Genomic DNA, 21,617 nt, shown 5'->3' with positions numbered 1-21,617 from the left:
CTCAGGAGGAGAAGCTGAAGTTGTAGAATCATCCACATCTGAATCAGAATAAGGTGTATACTCCTGCAAGTCTTCAGCCGAAGACTCAGAAGCCTCGAACATTGCTCAAAACTCTCAAACTCAGGTTCCACCCTAGGCCTTTTATCAGGAGGGCATAGAACCTCTAATCATAGTAATCAAATCCTCTGCCATTTTAAGCATATGTTTCTTAGGCAAAGACCCTGAAGCACTAGGAGAAACCCCCACTGAAGTTAAACTTGGCATGCCTCTCAAAGAAGCCTTGGAAACAGAAGGGAGGCTCTAACCACCTTAGGAAGAGAGGGAAGAACAGCCACCTGAGAAGCCCCTCAGCCTGGCCTACTTCCGAGGATACATCCTGTAACAGTAAAGTCTCTCCTGAGACTCCAAAGAAACACCTGGCAAAACCTCCGGCTCCACTGAGCCTTCAAGATCCGACGTCTGGGACTGTCGGTTCTTCCACTCTAGGCTTTGCTGCTTTGTCCTTGCGCTTTTGGCATTTTATAATTACAACGCTTCCCAAAAACTAACCTGGCACAGTCTAACCTTCTCTTAATAGTTAAATCTAGCACAAGAGCGGCATCCAACAACGTCGTGCTCAGGCCCTAAACAAGGTATACACAAAGTATGGTAATCCCTATGAGGTATCTGTTTCCCACAAGAAATACAGTTATTCACTTTTTCTGACATCCGGTTAAATACTGAGGCAAGAAAACCAAAATATTCCCAACGTACTTAGCCAACTTTGATTCGGTCTGAAACTCTGACTTCAGAAACTTTCAGAAAAATTGCTTCTGCATCGGACCATGCGGCAAAAAGACTGAGGATATGTTAGTCTAATGCGCCCTGACCATACTTTGGTATTACTGGACAGCGGACTACCCCAATAGTTTGGACTGCAGCAATGTGGAATGAAGAACATCAGTTATCATAGAAAAAATGATTAGAAGGAAGAAACACCCTAACTCTAAGGTAAAAGTTTTTTTCAATGTAGAGAGGATACAGCACAAAAGGATTATATAAATGAAACAAATAATTTAAAGCTGCGAAAGGTAAAGACTTTAAAACCAATAAACTACTTATTTCCCTAATCAGTCAGAGCCCTCGAAGACCATGTCCTTTGGGAACAGGCAGCAAATATGATATGAAGTACTCTGGGGATAACTAAAAGGTTGAATTGGATGATAAAAGACAACACTGGATCTTCCTTTTTAACATTTTCACTAAAGAATGGTCTCAAAAGTACAGATTGTCTTTTGGAATCTAGTTTGCTTAATGCATACTGCTGCAATCCTCCCATTAGCATGAACATCTTTCCTACATTTGCTCCTTGCAATGAACTCTCTACATTCGGCTTTCTGCTGCTGCTTCTGCAATCACACCCTCTGACTACAACTAACTGTTCTACAGGTAGACTTTTTACCTTAGTCTAAGTCCTGTTTGTAGAACTGCAAATAATAGTGTACAATCACCACCACAAGAGTATAACAACCATTTTAATTAAGATGTCAAATCATTTGCTGCAAGACAAGAGTATTATAAGGGACCTGTACACAGTGAAAGACCAAGCCTGCAATCATTAAAGATATGAAAACCAATATGGTTGCAAACTGCACAATGATGCACATACGTCCAATGGCAAACATAAGCAGGAATTTTACCCTTCTGAACTGTGTTTATTAGAGGCATTCTTACTGCAGAAGCAAGAACATAGAGGTATTCATAATGAATTATTTCTTCTTTGAATTACTCGCTCGACTTGTTTTTTGTCCTAAATCCAACTTGAATTCTCCACCTGCCACATTCAAGTTCAAAGCTACATGGTGTCAAAAGCAGCATTTTAAGTGCAGTCATTCTGTTAATCTGAGCATAACTTTTTGAAGGCTGGTGAAGGACTGTGGTATCAAATCAAGATCTTTCTAGATAAATTAATATTCAAGCATGCTGCTAAATAAATGTTCAAACATGCTGCCGTCCTGTGCCATTATTCTCATACAACCTAGGTGTCCCTGACTGAGAGCAGATCACCATAGAAGCAAAGGAAACATTTTTTTTCTACTTTAAGGTACTGTTTTATATTATTATTATTACTTTATTATTAAACTCAATTTGTCTTGATTTTTAAATTAGCTCAAAGCTACAGCAGTGCTCTGTAGTATTATTTCTTCCTTTTGGGGTAAGATACAGAAATTTATTTTTCCCATACTGTATGTCCACTTATTTAGTGGCCACTTTGCTGCTGTCAATAGAAAAATCACAGCAAATAAGTATTTTAAGAAGAGTTTTTTTAAACACATCCAATTCTTTTTAAAAACCTACTATAAATCATTTATTTACATACTGATCTACTGATAGCATTTTGTCATACAGGTAGATCTCAGTGAACCCATTTAAAATGACTATGAATAATGTGACCAGGGCAATGGGAACAAAACATCCTCTCCATTGGGTAAGTGCCGCGGGATCTTTAACACTCACACTACTACTAAATTAGGTACACAAATATAACTGTTTTCTTGGGCACTACCATCAGAATGGTAAATTGTTTATTTCCCTTAGTCTTGTTGGATTCCTGCATTAATAAAAATCTCTATTTACAACCTGTTGTATATGCACATGCTAACAGACAATCTTGAAATGAAAGACAAGGCAGTGACATGAAATGAATCAAACATATTTTGCCAGTCAGTTCTTGTAAAGGGGATTACACAGAAAATCCTCTATCATATACCCTAATTTCATGGTTTCAGATGGCCAAAATATGTTTTCTCCTTCCATATTAGTAATTAGAATGAAAATTAATAGTCAGGGTATGTCCAATGCATCAATGAAGAAGACATCACCATAAACTATAACAGCTATAGGAGCTCAGGCACCAACTGGTCAAACCTCAGAAAACTGCTGCCGGTAACCTGATATAACTGTTCCTGCTTCAGTCCAAGAAAAACTGTCAAATAATAAAGCATTTCTGCAGAAGGGCAAGCCCCTTCATCTACCAGGAGTTCCACAGATCTTATCCATCCCATGTCTCTATAATACATCCAAGGTCGCACCAACGCAGAGAAAGTACATACAGAGATCCGTGTTGTGTGCTCAAAACTGCTCAAACTTGAATAGAAAAACATTCAGCTAAGAGTAGCTAGCCCACAACCTACTCACAGAGGACCTCCTATGTTACTTTAAAGACTCAAAGAAAAGTCCTTTTGTTAAATAACCAAGTCACAAGTGTAGCAGCTTGCAGTTTTTTTAGCTGCCAAAGCAAGCTGCAATGAAAGTATTAAATCTGGCAAAATACTATCAGATGAATGAATCACATGTAAATATTTTTAAAACAGTTCTAAAGATTTTTGCCCATAAAACACAGTGCTTTTACTCACTATGAGGACACTGGCTTAGAGAAATTTAAGATAGCTGCTATTTCAAAAATGTTATTGGTCCATCCCCTCCCATATAAATAGCAACGATTATATTAATATATTTTTTTTAAAATTAACCTAAATACTGCATATCTGATACCCATTTACTTTAATGCTGCTATATGTAAATGTTCATTAACAACACTTAAGCTCCACTGAAATCAAAACATAACTACTTTCTTAGCCTGGTTATAAAGAAAGTTCATGAGAACTTGATTAAGGCTATTGTGTTTTCAAATAAGTTTAAAACGATGATTAACCACCTCTCCATCACTTCTGTATTTCATAATAGCAATACAATCAGTCGTCTGTATTTCAATAATTCTGTATAAAAAGACCTTGCAAAGTTCAAGGTAGGTAGACTTTCCCCCTTCAGTTTGGCACCTTGGATTTCTCAGTACGGTAGAGTGCAATGTTTTAAAAACTCCTTATATGCAAATTAACATTTCTCCCCCCCTTCTTCTTTTTTTGCTCTGGTTCCTTATTCACCAGCACTGTGGGGCTGTGTCATGGACATAATTACAGCTTGGGCAACAGCAGAACAACCAGAATCCTCTCCTTTGGGCCTCTTAGCCTCAGGTTCGCCTGTGGATGTCAAGTGTTCATTCTCTTCTCCAAGTCTGCTGTCTATTGTAACAGGTGGTGAGCTGCTTGCTTGTGTTGCAAGAATTTGCAGAGGATTTGTGACAGCTGGAAAACAGACAGTCATACATAAATTATGATGTAAAATTTTAGACATCCCATATACAGTCCTAATAATATCAATAATACAGATTTTATGATTCCAGCTTTTTTTCATTTTACAACTCTGCTCTGAGCCCCATGCAAACATTCATTTCTTAAGTTGGCCTTTAACATAGACATACTTTGTTTGCCTGTAATGACGGCAGTGAAAAAATTATTGAGTAGTCAGTGCATCTCTGAAGCTTTTGGATTTTCAGTATTATAAATAAATATATGGTTACAGACAAAAAAGACTAATTGTCTGACACATTTACTTTTTTAAGTTATGCCATACATGACAATAAATAAAGTCAGTCCAGCATTATAGTTTCAGATTTCAACTTCAAATGCCTTATTCCGTGTTCTGAGACCAAAAAAAAAAAAAAAAAAAAAAAAAAAAAAAAAAAAAAAAGGAAACAATGGTAGAGTATTTACTGGAAGACTTAATAACCTCTGACGAAAAGTGCCACTACATGGTGGGAGTCCAAGATTCTAAGCTCATGAATACCTTTTTCAAAATTTCTTCCTACAAGGTTATTCACTACAAGAACTCAGTCAGCAATGGCTCTTTGCATACAAACATGCAGGGACCCCTACAGTACTTACAAGCTATTACATGTGCACTGAACAACCTTGTGCAAACACAAAAAATAGTTGTGTGAGGGTGTCCATCACAACTGCAGATGTTTGAATAAATATGATCACTGCTACAGTTTACTCAAAAATGACTTAATACTTGGCCACAGCCAGATGTCAATTTTCTGGTCATTAAGCCCACCTGGACATACTCAGTCTTAGTTTTATAACAGGTAATGACTGTGGGTGTGACTGCTGATGTGGAGCAAATGCTCCTGCTTGCAGTTAAACATTTTAGTTTTGTATGCATGTTCTGAGTTAAAAAGGGGTTCTGAAAACCAATTTAATTTTTTGTTTAAGCGATTTAATTAAAGTAAAAAGTCTTGAAAAAAGAAACAAAGGTTCAAATGGAGATGAGAAGAAGCAACTACACAAGACAACAATCAGCCTGCCAAACACTAATATCTGCATGTAAGCTAAAAGATGGAAATATACATTCAAAACCACGTTCATGCTTAATAGAGAAGTGTAAATGCTGTATATTGTATTGGCTACTCTGTCTACATTATCACAGAATGTAAATAGTCTTACAGATATACAGAAAGAAAATAAAATAAAAGCAAAACATATGAAACTATATTAAGCAGTGTAGGGTGCAAACATATGAAACTATATTAAGCAATGTAGGGTGCAAGCAGCAGTACTACAGGAGACATATTTGGATATAAATGAGCAAGTAAATTTGGCAAAGGATTTCAAGACGGATATTCAGGAGAACATCAGAAACAATCGAGAAAGGGAGGAATAACTGTGATTGCCAGAGGGGCTCTAGTAATGACAGGAGGGAAACAGATGTTTAATTTGAGGTAGTAGGGGGTTAGTGCAAGCAGAGGGGGGCTTACACTTGCATGTATGTACATTCCACCTACAAATGCCATTATGGAGCTTAAGAGAATTTTGGGAGAAATAATCAGGTTTCAGCAGGATTATTATTTATGGGTGGGAAATAAACCTAATTTGCTCTGACATACACATCCAATAGGTATTTCAGATTATGCACCAATAAAACTAATGTAAAGATGCAGGATAATGAAGTAAAAATGAGACAGTAGCACGTTCCCACTTATCTGCTAAACAGAAAGGAATTTAAGGAATGAGTAATGGAAATGATTTGAAGGTTATTTAGGAAATAAAGACATTTCTTTGGAACAGATAGCTAGTGAGTGGCATGAAATGAAAACAGAGTTTAAACACATGGCAGGAATAAATGAGAAAGAGATATGGGAACAAGTAATACAAATTATTTAGAGGGGATGACAAAAGTTAAAGTTATTGCAGAATAAGGGGGACCTCAAAGGACAAGAAGAGCAACTAGAAAATTCTAAAGGAAAAATAAGACAGTATTTGGATAGCATGCAAAAGTTTAGAAAGGTTGCTGCTAAGCAACTGTTATTCAATATCATTTCCAGAGCACAACTATTAGCTCAATCACTTAGAAAGTAGAAAGGGTTGTTGCCAAATTTAGGGAGCCTGTAATACGAAAAAATAACCAAAGATCCTCTAGAGGAATTAGAAGCATTTAGGAAATTTTATGAAAATCTGTATACAGCAGAGGAATGTAGAAATATTTATTGAAGACTTACCTATACCATAGTTAGCAGAAAATGAGTATCAACGATTAATATCTTACACTGGAAGAGATGGAATAAAAATGAAGTATAAACAATCATCAGGGAAGATTTCAGGAAAAGGTGGCATTCTTGTAGAAGTTGGGAGGGAAGAAAGTGATAACGATATAAAAGGCTTTGTTTAACAAGATTTTAAATGGGGGAGGGAGGATACCAGCATCTTGGAAAAAAGCTATGTTGGCCCCATACCTCTCAACCTCTTCGCACAAGAAATATGGACAAAAGCAAAAATAATGAGGAGACAAAGTCCCAAAAATAGGGACAGAGTTTAAATATTACTCTTCTAAACTTATACGCATTGACATGGATTTTCTGAAGGCTATGAAATCTTAAATTCAAATGTCTGTCATTATTTAGCTAATTCAGTCCTCAACAATTTTCTATAAAAATTTCATTAGGAACAGACCTAAAATAAAGAGGCTAAAATCTGGACAGTTGAGAGATATGCGTGGTTCTGTTGCCGAGAGGTTAAAGACCTTTCAGACCCAGCTTCATACAGACCCATTTAAATTTTAAGCCATGTTTATAAAACATATACATCTATAGATGTCTGGTATGTTGGAGCAGAGGATTAAGGATCTGTTAACAAGCTGCTTCCTGTGGTCCAGTGGCCCACAGTTTGATTCCCTCCGCCTCCATTGCCTAGCTGTGTGACTCTGCTTAAGTCACTTTCCAGAGTCTGGAAAAGGCCCCATAGAGATCAGTGCTCTATCCCAGTAAGCAAATACAAAATAAAAACTAAATACATAGGCACTACCTCAGATAATGGCAGATGTGTTGCCAAAATTGATGAATTTGGTTGGAGGGGTAGCAAACATTTGACAAAATTAATAAAACAATGATAATCCAGAGGGAAGACTAGTGTAAGAGACTAGTGTAAGAAAATGCCACTATGGTTGGTGGGTCTTGATGCTGAAAAAGCATTCAATACAGACAGATTGGATGTTATGAGAAGGGCAATGGCAGCATTTGTGTTTCCTAACAGAATAATAAGATTAATTAGGAGGATTTATGAAGGCTCTGAGGCAAGAATTAAGGTGGACAGGTTCCTTTCTAACAAACTATGTTTGAATAAAGGAACATGACGTGGACAATCTCTTTCTTCTTTGCTGTTTGCTTCATACTTAGAGCAATTATCAAAGAAAATAGGGGGCTCATTCAAAAAATATAATTTTGTGGTAATCAAGAAATGTTAGCTTTAATCGCAGATTATTTTGTACTTGATAAATCAAGAAAAGAATATCACATTATTGTGGAATATTTTGAGACAGTTTCTAGTATTTTCAAGATGTAAAATAAATGAAGATGAAAGCTGCAGTTGCATTAGTGCTACTTATCTGTAACAGTGAATGTTCAAATTTCACACTATCTCAGTGGAATAGGGGTTCTGTTCTTGAACAAACCCACACTGGCAATTCTCCAGAGCTCAGAATCCCCTCCTCTGACTCTCTGTAATAAGAGATTGGCTAAGCCAGTCTTATCAGGGAAAACCTAACCTCTGTCACAGAGAGTCAGTTGTTCAGGCGTTTAGTGGCAAGTATGAAGAACATAAGACCAGAAGAAAGAATTGCCTGAAAACAACCAATTCACAACCAAAAAACACCAACACAAATAACCAATGCCAACCAACACTACAACAATAATGGATATCATCAAAACATATACAACATAAGGGAAATGGTGGGTAGGTGATGCCACTGATAAAAAAAGTCTTTCGGCTTTTGCCGGTTAGGGGTCGCCACAGCGCAACTCCTGTCCGCTAATGATTGGCAGTGGATTTTTAAGATGCCGAGTTGCCAGCCCAATGCCCAACCTTTAAAGAAGGCACACCCATTCATGCACGCACCTACCTGCATGTCTTTAGACGTCACTCGACCATGGGGAGGACATGCAGACTCCACACAGCCGAGAATCGAACGGGAGAAACTCTTGCTGTGAGGCGACAATGCTAACTGCTGCACCAATGCCACTGATGCAGTGTGACATTCAAACACCTACTGTTACAGTTAAGCAGGACTAATGCAACTGTACTATGTTCATTTCCCACACTGGCAGTTGCATAAGGGTACATTTTCAAAGCTCACCCTACATGGGAGGAGGAAGGATATGGATACAGTAGGCCCTGAAGAATGGACCGCACAGAGCCTGCACTGGAACTGGAGAAAAAATCCAGTTTGTTGTGTTCTCTACATGTATGAACAGAGGACTAGATTGCTATCTCTAGAATTCTAGAGACCACTCTTTTTCAATATGCCACCTAAGAAGATAAGGCTCTGGTGGAATGTGTCTTCACCTTGTCTGGAATAGATTTACCAAGGTGGGAATAACAAAAAGCAGACAACAATCAATGAACAATCATTTAATTAGAGACCGACTGACCCTTCTGAATCTCAGAATAGGAAACAAACAGCTTTTCAGCTTTCCAGAAAGGCTTAGTTCTGTCATGGTAACACCAGAGAAGCCTGTGCACATCCAAGGTAGAATCTTCTCTATCATGTTTTTAGGCTCCAGAAAGAACTTTGACAGAGTGATGGCTTGAGTCAGGGTAAATTCTGAAACAACTTTTGGCATGAAAGATAGATTAGTGTGTAAACAACCCTTGTTCTTAAGGAAAATCAGAGGAGATTGACCCACTATGGCAGCTGGCACCTCAGAGACTCAACTTGCAGATCTCAGAGCAATAAGCAAAACAGTTTTCCAAATGATGAATCTTAAATCAGCCTGAAAAGCAGGTTCAAAAGGAGATGAGGTTAATTTCTTTTGAGAACAAAGTTGAGATCCCAAGAAGGAGGAATTTGCTTTTGGGGGTGGGGGTGATCTCAAATGCAACACTCCCTTCATAAACTGTTTGACCACAAAAAGAGATGAAAGAGGGGGATCCATGGGCAAACAAGCTGAGATGGCCACAAGATGCACCTTGACAGATGCATAAGATAGGCCGCCATTGAGTAGCTCACACAAATATTTCAAAATCAGAGGAGTAGATATCATACTGTGCCTTCTGATATTGGCTAGGCACCACCTAGAAAACCTCTTCCACTTGTAAACGTAACATTTTCTAGTTGAAGGTTTTCCTGCCTCCTTCAGTACCTAAAACACATCAATATAGAATCATCCAAGCTGTCAGTAGCAATTGCTCTACATTGGGGTGTACCAGTTGTCCCTGACACTGTGTGAACAGATTTTGAGTGTGAGGAAGCTTTTGCTAATTGCTCTTGTCCAGTTCCATAAAAAGGGTAAACCAATTTGCCTAGGGCCAAAAGGGAGTCATCATAATGATCTTTGGTAATTATTTCTGTATCTTCAGAAGTAGCTTAGGTATCATTGGAAAGGGTTGAAATGCATAAAGGAACATTCTTGTCCAAGGGAATGAGAATGTTTCTGTCCTCCAAGCATGGCTGTAAGGATGTCTCCAACTGTCTGTTTTAAAAGGAGGCAAACAGAACTACCTAAAGTGACCCCCAAATCTGGACCAAATCCAGGCAGATCTCTATCCTGATTTTCCACTGTGAGGGTCCAGCTGGGATATGATTAGTATGTTTCCCACTATGGTTTGCTCTTATGGAATGTATGAGGCCTGAAGCATCAGAGAAAACTATAAGGCTAGCACCAGGGCCAAAATGCCAACCAGCAAACAGGGTACAACCTTGTAACATTGTTTAGCGCCTTGTTTGTTCAGGTATCACATTACTGCAGTGTTACCTGTGACCAGTAAAAAGGGATCTGGGGGCCACAAGTGGTGAAGAACTTTTAAGGTCTGAATCAGTACCAACATTTCTTTGACATTTATGTGCTTTGTAGGGACTGAAGGACCCATTCGCTTTGCACTTGAACTCTGCTGTACACTGTGTCCGGACTGACTAAACTAAGGTTGGAAGGGACATGGACTGAAAGACATCTGATTCTTCCACTTCTGTAGCTCTCACTTCATAAAATTTAGTGATGGTACCTGGAACTCTAAGGGAGCCAGGTGCTGGGTTTAAGTTTTTATCATATGAAGTTTGGCAGTGGAGACATGAGTATCACTGATGACATGAGGCCTAGAATATTGACAAATTTCATCAGAACTTCTGAAGTAGTATTTAGGAAAACATTTAAAAAAAAAAAAAAAAAAAAAAAAAAAAAATCACATGACAGTCACATGACTAACAATTAGGCTGACGCCACTTAAAACATTAAAAACACATACACATATAAACATGTAAAGCAATAAAAGTATAAAAATATTATGCTGATAAAACACATTTTTATTTGTACTTTCAATTAATCCTGGACTAATATCTGCTGCTAACAAAAGCTGCCATTTAATTTCATTGAATTTCAGCAAGTTGTTAGCATTGCCCATATTAAAATCAGTAACTACTTGATCAATTACAAAAAGTGAACTTTTTAAACTCTATACAATTAGATTTATGTTTATCTAATGCATTTGAATAATTGTTAGCTATGACCAACCTGTAATCACTAATTTTTTTGAGAGAGCATTCTAGTGGTTTTTACTCACACAAACTCTCATATGAACACTTGGCTAAATAAACAACACTGGTAGATTTACAATAATAACGTTTTTAGCAAAAATCTCATACCTGGTGTGTTTTAAAACTACACTTTGGTCACAGTTAATCTACACATTTTACAATTTTTACAACAATAAGTACCAAAAGGAACTATATACACTGTTTGATAGTAGCTGAACCATTTGATTTCTCAAAAAAATTTAAAATTTAAGTTATCTTAAAACATAACTAAATCATGACTGTCGTTAATAATCTTCCAATTATTTATGATGACATTTCTAACAGAAGTGGCATCCCAAATGATTGGAATTGAGAACGCTCTCATATAAACATTACCTGTAAACATATTATCCTTAGGAATGAAACCTGTTAGTAAAATATGTGAACATTCAGAACTTCTTTTTCTTTTGGCTGTTCTCATTAGGGGTCGCCATCATCTGTTGCCATTTCATTTTCACTAATTTTCCCTTGATTTCATCTAACTTATCAGCACAGTAACTTTATCCAAAAATAAACATTTGAGAAAAATCACATTTTGTTCCTGAAATACTTCATCACTGATGATTCTACCAAGTCTGATAAACTGTCTTCCAAGCTCAACTTCAATAATAGGGATTTTGACTGTTAAAATATAAATTATTGACAAATGTCTTTTTTCCTGAATATATTGCTGATAAAAAAAGAAGTTATGTACTTACCATAACGTTCCATGTTTGTAATCCATCTCGCCTATATTCTTGCTGTTTGGTTTGGAGCCGATATTCGGTTCCAACTCGGTCGATACTAAAGCTCGAGAGCTTTTACTGGCTTGAGGCTAGCCCCTATCCCATGGTGCCTCACAGCAATTCCCCAAATCTAGTTTGCAAGAAAGCAATAAATACCTATCAGGTAAGAATAAAAAAAGGAGCTGTATAAATACAGCAAGGATTAGAAATATAATCCATTCCAGGTGGACAATAAAAAGAACTATGTCAGGCAGCACCAAAAAGGTCCACCAGATCCCCCAGAAACAGGAAGGGGGTTGGAGGGAGGGACGCAAGAATATAGGCGAGATGGACTACAAACATGGAATGGAATGCTATGGTAAGTACATAACTTCTCTATGTTATGTAGTCCTATCTTGCAGTAATTCTTGCTGGATGGGACAGCGTCCCTAGCACCTCTATTCCGGGTGGCTGAAGGAAAGAGACTCTTCAGCACAGTGGACCCAAAGGATGACCTGTCCCGGGGAGGTCAAATCCAATTTGTAATGAGTGACAAATGTATGTGGTCTTGCCCAAGTAGCTGCTGCACAAATAGTATCAATCGGGAGCCTAGATCTAAAGGCACATGAAGTAGCTACAGCCCTAGTAGAGTGACCTTTAACTCTGACAGGTAATTATCTACCAGCTTGTTGATAAGCAAAGGATATGCAATCCAAAAGCCATTTTGAAAGAGTAATTTTAGAAACAGGCAAGGCTTTCCTTTTGTCAGAAAAGGGAACAAAAAGTTGATCAGATTTCCTGAATTCTTTAGTCCTGTGTATATAAAACCTGAGTATTCTGTGGACATCTAGCTGGTGTAGTCTATACTCTGATTTATTAGAGAGGTTTGGAAAAAACACAGGTAGCTCAATGGTAGTATTCAGGTTGTGCTCTGAGCATACCTTAGGAAGAAATGAAAGGTTTGTCCTGAGAGAAACTCTATCCCTGTGAAAGATAATGTAAGGAGGTTGAATAGTTAGAGCTTGTAGTTCTGAAACTCTCCTAGCAGATGTTATGGCTACCAAGAATAAAGTTTTCCATGATAACAATTTTAAGTCTGACGACGAAGATGGCTCAAAGGGTGCAGGCATCAAAAATGAGGGGACTAAGTTTAAGTCCCAGGGTTCTAATGGTTGTTTTATTGGAGGCTTGAGAAGAAGAACTCCTTTTAAGAAAGTTTTACACAAGGAGTGCTGCATAACTGGATTTGCCATGAAACCAAAATGGAAATTGGAAATGGCAGCTAACTGAACTCTAACTGTAGCGGCTGCCTCTCCTTCATGGAAAATTGTTGTTAGGAAGGATAAAATGGATTCTAAAGGAGGCGTATATGGGTCTAAGCCCTGATTCGTAGCCCAAAGGGAAAACCGTTTCCATTTGCTAGAATATAGTTTCTGAGTGGAAGGCTTATGGGATGAAATTAGGATGTGTTTGACCGCAGGGGATAAGGGAATACACCTGGCTATTCGTGGAACTGGAGCAGCCATGCTGTCAATTTGAGGGTGTGGATGGAAGGATGGAACTGTCCCGATTGATGAATCAGGCGATCTGGAGATGGATCCAGAATCCATGGTTCCTCCAAGAGGTAGGGCCACAGGAAGGGAAACCAAACTTGTCGAGGCCAGTAAGGAGCAATGAGGATCAAGGAACTCCTCAACTGTCTTGCTTACTGTATTACTTTGAGGATGAGTGGAAAAGGAGGAAAGGCATAAAGATGTCCCGGGGGCCAATCGTGAACTAGAGCATCCCTGGGTGACATCCCCGGATGGGGAATGAGGGGAAAGTAGCTGCTGCATTTGGTGTTCAGATGAGTTGCAAAAAGACCGCAGCAAGGCTGGCCCCATCTGTAAAAGATCTCTTTCGCAACCATTGATTCAGGGACCACTCATGAGGCATCAGAATTGCTCGGCTGAGTTTGTCTGCTATTACGCTGGATTTTCCCAGGATATGCGTTGCTATCAGGAAGCGCTGAGTATCCATCACCTATTTCCAAACTCTTAAGGCCTCTCAGCAAAGCGGGTATGACTTGGTTCCCCCTTGCTTGTTTATGTACCACATGACAGACATGTTGTCTGACTTAATCGCAATCATCCGAGTGGGAAGGGAGATGTGAAGTGGTTGCAACGCATACAGCACTGCTCTCATCTCCAGAACACTGATGTGCAAGTGGTTCTCATGGTTCAGCCAAGTACCTTGGACTGTCAATTCCCAGATAATCCCCCCACACCCTATCTGGGAAGTGTCCGTGGTCAAAACTGCTTTCTCTTGGGGAGGAACAAGTGGATGACACAAGAAAAGTTGTTGTGTGTGTAACCACGATGTCAGATCCTTTTTGCATGCATTTGTTATTAATATCTGTTGAGACAATGGAAGGTCTTGCATTGACCATTGTGCAAATAGCAGCCACTGGAGAATCCTCATGTGTAGGCAAGCAAGAGGAACTAATAGGATGGCGGAAGCCATAGTCCCTAGGACTTGAAGGACTACTCTGGCCTGGACTCTTTGTTTGTTTAGTAAGGATCTGACCTGACTGCGTAGAGATTCCAGTCTTTCCTGTGTAAGCCTTATTGACATGGTGGTTGTGTCTATTTCTGAGCCTAAATATACAATGTGCTACGAAGGAGATGAGACTGACTTTTGCAAGTTGACAGTGATGCCTAGACTGGTGCATAAGGATAGAGTCTCGTCCCTGGTCCTTATTAGTTGATGCTTGGTGGTAGCAGTGAGGAGCCAGTCATCTAGGTACGGAAACACCTGGAATCCTTGACATCTCAGGTGAGCCTTTACCGCTGCCATGCATTTGGTAAACACTCTGGGGGCTGTAGTGAGGCCAAAGGGCAGTGTTCTGAACTGAAAATGACTGGCTCCCAGCTGGAAGCATAAATGTCTAATGGAGCGCCTGTCCATTTTGATTTGGTAGTATGCATTCTGGAGATCGATTGAACACATCCAGTTGTCTTTCCTGATAAAGGGTAATATCGACTGCAGAGTGAACATTCGGAACTTTGATTTTCTTACATGCTTGTTGAGCCTGCTGAGATCTAGAATTGATCTCCAGTCCCCCGTCTTTTTTGGAACTAAAAAGAATCGAGTATAAGTTCCGGATCTTGCTTGCTCTGTGGGGACTTCTTGGATGACTCTTTTTTTGCAGCAACGAGATGACCTCTGATGTTGCACGGTTTAGTTGGATGGGTGGTATGTCTGGGTAGGGTAGAGACCGGTTTGTTGGGGGTTCGGAAATGAAGGGAATCAGATAACCTCTGGATATTATTGTGTGCACCCAACGATCTAGAGTGGCAGTTAGCCAGGCACTTGGGTACAGCGATATACGACCCCTGACTGCCTCCAGAGACGGACAGTCGGGCAACCCTTCAGGGTCGATGGAAGGGACGATCAGAGAAAGCTTCTCTGTCTCCCTGATGTTGCGAACCTCCTCTGCCTTGAGGGCAGCGTCTTCCATCATATCCTCCCCCTCTGCCTCTGGGGGAGGGTTGACCTTGTGCTTGAGGGAAACCTTTTTGGGATTTGCGGACCCACATTTTCCCCCCTGTATTACCCTTGGGATAGGGTCTGCATGGGAGAGAGAAACAGACTCCAACGGCAGATAAGGTTTTCCCTTCCTGCTCACACCTAGTCAAAGTCTCTTTCACTTGGGGTCCAAAACAAAATGAACCATCAAAGGGAACATTAGTGAAGGAAGACTTGAAGGATTCCGTAAAATTACAAAGACGAATCCACGAATGTCTCCTGAGGGATATTCCTGCTGTGGCTGCCCTACTTGCTCTATCTGCCGTATATGAGATCAGTCTCATGGAGGAGTTAGGTATGGAAGTAAGGGTGGAGTGTTGTGTAGAAACCTTATCCATGGAACCCGGAGCTACTGAACCCTGGAGGGTATCTCCTAACTCTTTCAGGAGATCCCTCTGAAGACGAGTAAAATGAGTCAGGTAATTCAGCGATCTTAATGTAAGTGCTGCTGAAGAAAAAGCATGCTTCCCGTACCTATCCATCGTCCTGGACTCCTTGTTAGGAGGATGGATATTAGAAGACGTCTCAGATAATTCCTTCTTGGCGGCCGCTGCTACCACCAGAGCATCATCTGGAACTCCCTTACTAAGGAAAGACTTGTCCTCAGGTGCTGTCATAAATTTGTTTGGCCTCCTCGGGACTGCTTCCACTGAATCTGGAGAGGTCCATGCTTTCCACGATATGACCCCCATAAGCTGATCACAAGGCGGCATCACCCAGAAGGTGGAAGGTAGGGAGCCAAAGGCCTCACGATACACTGATTTATCCGCAGTATAGTTAGAGGTCTTCCAATCACCCCTCTAAGGATTTCTAGGATGTCGGAGAAAGAGACATCCTCAGAAGGCGATCTGGGGGACCCTTCGGATTCCTCTAAATCAGTGTCTGATGTGACAGACTCAGGTGAGTCAACATGCTTCCTCTTACACAGCCTCTTCCGACAGAGCTCTCCAGTGGGATAATCTGGGGAGGTCTCGGAAGAGGGGGCACCTCCAATGGGAGCTACTTGGACCTCTGATTCCCTACGCTGTGGGGGTGGCAGGGGGGAAGAGTTTGCTGCCTGCTGATAGTGGGACACAGGTTCCAGAGGAATGGCTTTGGCAGAGGAGAACACCTTCTCTATAGCTTCGAAAGCCTCCCCCCACTCCGAAGAAGATCTCCGCTCCGAGGGGGTGGATGGTTGACTCCTAGCAAGAGGGAATGGCTCAGAAGCAGAAGTGAGAGCTGAGGTGAGTTGAGCCGAAGCTCCGAGAGGGAGGGTCGGTTCCGACGAGAACCCAGGGTAACTGTCCCCCCTCGGAGTCGACACAAGAGCATTGGCTCCCAGAACCCTCGGTTCCAGAGTGAGCCATTGAGGATAGAGTAATTGGCTCCGAGGAAACAGGTTGAATCCCCGGAGCCGAAGGGTCCAAGATAGAGGAACCTGATGTAATAGGCTTCGAGAGCGAAGCAGTCAGAGGAGGGTGTTCGGTAAGGGGGTTGACTCCGAGAACTTTGGGTCTGGAGGGGCCAATTTTCTAGCCAGAGCTGGATCCGAAAGCAACCTCTTCACCACCCTCTCGATGTCTTCATCTGATAAGGTCCTGGAAGATCTGGTGGAAACAGAAGGAGACCTCCTTCTCTCCAAAATAGGAGATCTTAATGTAAGAGATACAGTCTCGATGTCAGGCAAAATTTTTGGCACCGAAGATTGTCTCGGAACCGATGAAATTGACGGCACTGAGGTAGATGAAGCTGAATCAGAACCGGAACTTCTTGGCTCTGACACCTTAGTCTTTTTTGTCGGCTCCGAAGCTGGGGCCGATGATTTTCTCCTTGAGGATTTTGGAGCTGCCTGACCAAGTTCCAGCTGTTCCTGGAAGGAACCTCATTCAAAACTCTAGCGCTAAAAGCGTGACAGAAGGTGCACGGTTCCTGTAAATGGGCTTCACCAAGGCAATATACACAACTAGTGTGGCTGTCTGTAACAGACATTTTCTGCGCACACCTATCACACTTTTTGAACCCAGAAGGGTGATGATCCTTATCTTTATCTTTTGACATTCTTATAACTAAGACAAAAAGATGACCACAGTAAAGTTAGTGACTACAATAAAGGTGAGAAGGAAGAAGATAACTTTTTTTTTAAACAGTCACACACACACACACACACACACACACACACACACACACACACACACACACACACACACACACACACACACAGGGAGGAAAGGCTCTCTAACTTAAATGGGCACTATGGCCCTATAACTTAAACGGGCCACACAGTCCTAAGGGGGGTTTAGGGGTTGAGTAACTTTCAAAAACAGTCACACAAAAGATAAGAGACTATCTATATATAAATCTGAAAGACAAAGTAGGAAAAGACTAAATATTGTAAAAAAATTGTTTTACTTAGCCGAGCCAGTAAGACACAACCTCGAAGCTTTCGCAGCAAATGAGATCTGGGGAATTGCCGTGAGGCACCATGGGATAGGAGCTAGCTTCAAGCCAGTAAAAGCTCTCGAGCTTTAGTATCGGCCGAGTCGGAGCCGAATATCGGCTCCGAACCATCCAGCAAGAATTACGGCGAGATAGGACTACATAACATCACTTATTTTCAATAACCAACACCAGTTCTAAGTCAAAAAATTTTACTTTTTACCTTTACTACTCAAAATGAAAGATAAAAACTAATACTTCATTTACATCTAATAAAAATATCAAAATCCATGTTTGTGCCATTCCACATACACACAAAACAAAATCTTCACTATATCTCCTATAAAATGAAACATATTCATAAACATCAATGGCCAACAAAAACTCATGCCCTCCCCAGCTCATGACTATATTTGCAGAAGCTAGGGCTACACAAGTTCCCATGGCAACACCTTTAAGTTAGTGATAAATGTCTTTTTGAAACATGAAAGAAATGTTAGTTAACACCAAATTCAACAACAAACACATTGTGTTAATATTTGTTGAATCCATATCAGCACAGTTGCTTAAATAAGCTCTAACAAAATGTATACCAATACTTTGTATTATACTGGTGCATTGGTTGTGCTGCGGTGGCGTTGTCGCCTCACAGTAAGACATTTTCCTTTTCGATTCTCAGCTAGAGCGTCTTCTGTGTGGAGACATGTGTGAATGGGCGTACCTTCGGTGAAGGCTGTGCATCAGGGCCGGCAACTCGGCACGTAAAAATCTAGTGCCAATCATTAGCGGACCGGAGTTCCGCTGTGGTGACCCCTAACCGGGAAAAGCCGAAAGACACAAACAAACTGGTGTATAAAGATTCAATATCTAAGGTTATCATGAATTCCTCAGAACCAGTGATCTTATATTTATACAGGAGATCCAAACAAATTCAAAAATCCTCCCATAGAACTTGGTGGACTGAATAACAAGATTAAGTTGTTGTTGTCTTTCGGCTTTTCCCGGTTAGGGGTCGCCACAGCGGAACTCCGGTCCGCTAATGATTGGTAGTTGATTTTTACATGCTGAGTTACCAGCCCTGACACACAACCTTCAACGAAGGTACGCCCATTCACACGTCTCCATGCAGAAGACGCTCTAACTGAGAATCGAACTGGACAGCATCTTACTGTGAGGTGACAACATTACCGCAACACTACCACTGCGGGTCAATAACAAGATTAAGTATTTTGTCTAAATAAATAGAAATGTATTCAGTTTTCCTATTTGCTGCTGCTACAATGGGCCTGAAAGGCGGATCACTATTACAATCAATATAACCTTGGCCAAACAATTCTAACAGACAAATATCAATATATTTTCAATGCTTCAACCTCATAGCATGCAAAATTAAGACAAATGGTCAAGTAGTTTCTTTTCATAAATACTTTGAACCACAGTAACTCCACTCCCCTTGTCCGCTTTCATAATTCTGCAGCATTCTTTAACTCAAACAAAGCCGACATTTCTGTATGAGTGATATTATACCACTTAAAAGTTGTTTTAGCATTCAGTAAAGCCCCAAATTCTTTTTTATAGATTTCATCAAATGTATGCAACGTAGACAACAAATTAGGATCGTACATACTCTTTTTTTCATTAATGTTAAATTCTCAGGTGCTCAAGTAACAGTCTTATGCATAATGTACTGCAAATTTAATTTATGTACAGACAGACAAACTGATCAGAACAGCTACCAAACTGTCACACTGAGCTGGTGTCCCCTGCCTGCCTCTCTCTCTCTCTCCCTCGATACATTTCTCGCTGGTGACACCAAAAATGGTTATAACTTGGTATGATATTATTATTTTCCAAATCAACAATAGTATCTGCTGAGGCAACCTCAGTCTCAATGACATTGTTGCTACACTCTGAACCAGGTCTTTTAAACTTAGACTGCAAAAAGGGGCATGCTGAGTCAGAGTATAAATGGGGGGGGGGGGGTGAAACCATTAGTATTTGATGAATCAGAACTAGAACCCAAGTTCTTCTAATTTTTCTCTAATAGACTTTTTTTGGAAAGAGGATATGCTGTTTTATTTTTATAAGCTTCAGCATACCTGGCTAATTTCTTGTGTTTCTTATGGGTCTCTTAATTTTAACAAACACACATAGTAAGACTGACAATGTGTAAAACAAAAATGTTTTGTGATGGAATTCTTCAATTTACGAACCTCTGTCTTCAGCGTATCAGTCTTACCGGAATTATGATCAATCAAAAATTTTTAAGACTTGAACTTCTATACTGTTGTACAAGCTGACAATATCTTTATAAATTTTTATCTTGCATAGTAATTCTATTAGGAACCTTGTAAGGCAAGGTGGAAATAGATTATGAAAGAGGGAGAGAGGAGTTTGAGGAGTAAGAACAACCATATATAACATTATATTCATAAAGCAGCAGAAAGATTTCTAAAAACTAAGCCAACACAGGAATGGAGAAAAGAGGTGTTATCAATATGGAAGACAGCAAACAGGGTATAGAAAGTAGGCAAGAACAAGGTTGGAATTTAATGGAGAAAATTAGTAAGGAAACCAAGGTTCTGCAAGCAAATACAAGAGAGGGTAGGGTAGGGTAACAGAGCAGGATGAGGCTAAACAGAAGTTTGGACTGCAGGTTAGAGACTACCTTCCTTACTAGGACTGCTAGATTACAGGTAAAGAGACAGGAATTGTTAAATGAAGATAAGTTCTGATAGCACTTCTAGTTGAGTCTACACCAGAAGTTGCATTAGTAAGGAATATAAAATATTTCATGATAACTATACAAATCAATTAGAGGAAGTTAGAATAGATTGGGAAGAGAGTAGAATGGAAAGACAATACACAAAGAAACAAGGGAAGATACATGTATGTGAAGTCCAGAAGGTTTAGGATTTTTTTCTTAAAGAAGTGTTTAAATAGGCATTTTATACCCCAAGCAGATCACACAGAACTGTCTTCAGGTAAACAGCAAATGCTGGATATCTGATGGGAGACAGAGGTAATTGGGAATGTAATGAGTTGACACTTTTAAAAATTCCCTACACAACAGTATGTTAGAAGTAGAAAGGGAGCGAATTGGTATAACTAAAGAAAAGATTTTTTTGAGCCAGGCTATAGGATATGAAGAATGAGGTGAGATCTTTAAAAAAATGGAAGAAGCAAATTACATAGAAAAAAAAGGAATTTGTTTGAACAATACATACAGAATACTGTTCAGGAGGAGTGAAATTATTTTGTTTGGGAAGAACTTGATTAAATTCAGCATCTTCCAGAACATTCGCAAATTGAGCATTACCATGATTTTAGCAGATTAAAGAGTGCAGTGAAATAATTTTGAAATACCGTAACTATGGAAGTGAAATTTTTGAATACTGTATTATACTGCAGCTGGGTTATAAAGTTCTTTTTTGTGTATATGTTTATACTGATTGGTTAATATTTTCTTTCATTTTATTTTGCATTTTCATATTTTTCTTATTTTTAAAACTTACTTCTAAAATGGCATCATATACCTCAAGTTCAGTTACTAACTTATTTTGCGATAATGATTTTGTTTGGGATCCTGACGAAAGAATTTGCTCATTCTGAAGCAGTATACCCCTCTGAAAGCTGCCCAATTACTTCAAAATGCAGTTGCTTGTTTCAAATCAGTCTCCCAGTAAAGTAGGTGTGTTTGGAACTTACCATAATTTTAAGTTGGTATGTTCACTTTTGTAACAGTAACTCCTAGGATGACTTTTGTAGAAGGCCAGTCAGCCAGCCTAATGTCCATATTAGCACCCTTCCCTTCCAAACTGGGTGAATGCCCTTCCCACCTGGAAATCAGTGGTATACAAGAGATGTCTGCCTGAACCATCATTCATTTGTTAATCCCCTGGCAATGCAGTTTACTAAAGTGTAAAGCCACAGCACTGGAAGCAATCCCAGGAAGGCAGTCCAACTAGAAGGATCCCAAGCCTCTCCAGA

At 39.8% G+C, this 21,617-nt stretch overlaps 1 protein-coding gene across 3 annotated transcripts in view; it reads right to left on the bottom strand.

The window, feature by feature from the left end:
• Nucleotides 1-1,496: 1,496 nt before the first annotated feature.
• The window catches only part of FOXK1 (forkhead box K1), a 1,462,137-nt gene continuing 1,442,016 nt past the window's right edge, over nt 1,497-21,617 (bottom strand). For all 3 annotated transcript variants that reach the window (XM_044089495.1, XM_044089496.1, XM_044089494.1), the window contains one exon: nt 1,497-4,124. In XM_044089495.1, coding sequence (XP_043945430.1) covers nt 4,037-4,124 — 88 coding nt within the window. In that variant the 3' untranslated portion in view covers nt 1,497-4,036. The remainder of the gene's footprint in view (nt 4,125-21,617) is intronic.

This window comes from Protopterus annectens, chromosome 12.part0 (assembly GCF_019279795.1).
Source record: "Protopterus annectens isolate FY-2018-M chromosome 12.part0, PAN1.0, whole genome shotgun sequence".
Taxonomy (NCBI): Eukaryota; Metazoa; Chordata; order Ceratodontiformes; family Protopteridae; genus Protopterus; species Protopterus annectens.
This window is presented reverse-complemented; position numbering and strand designations above follow the sequence as displayed.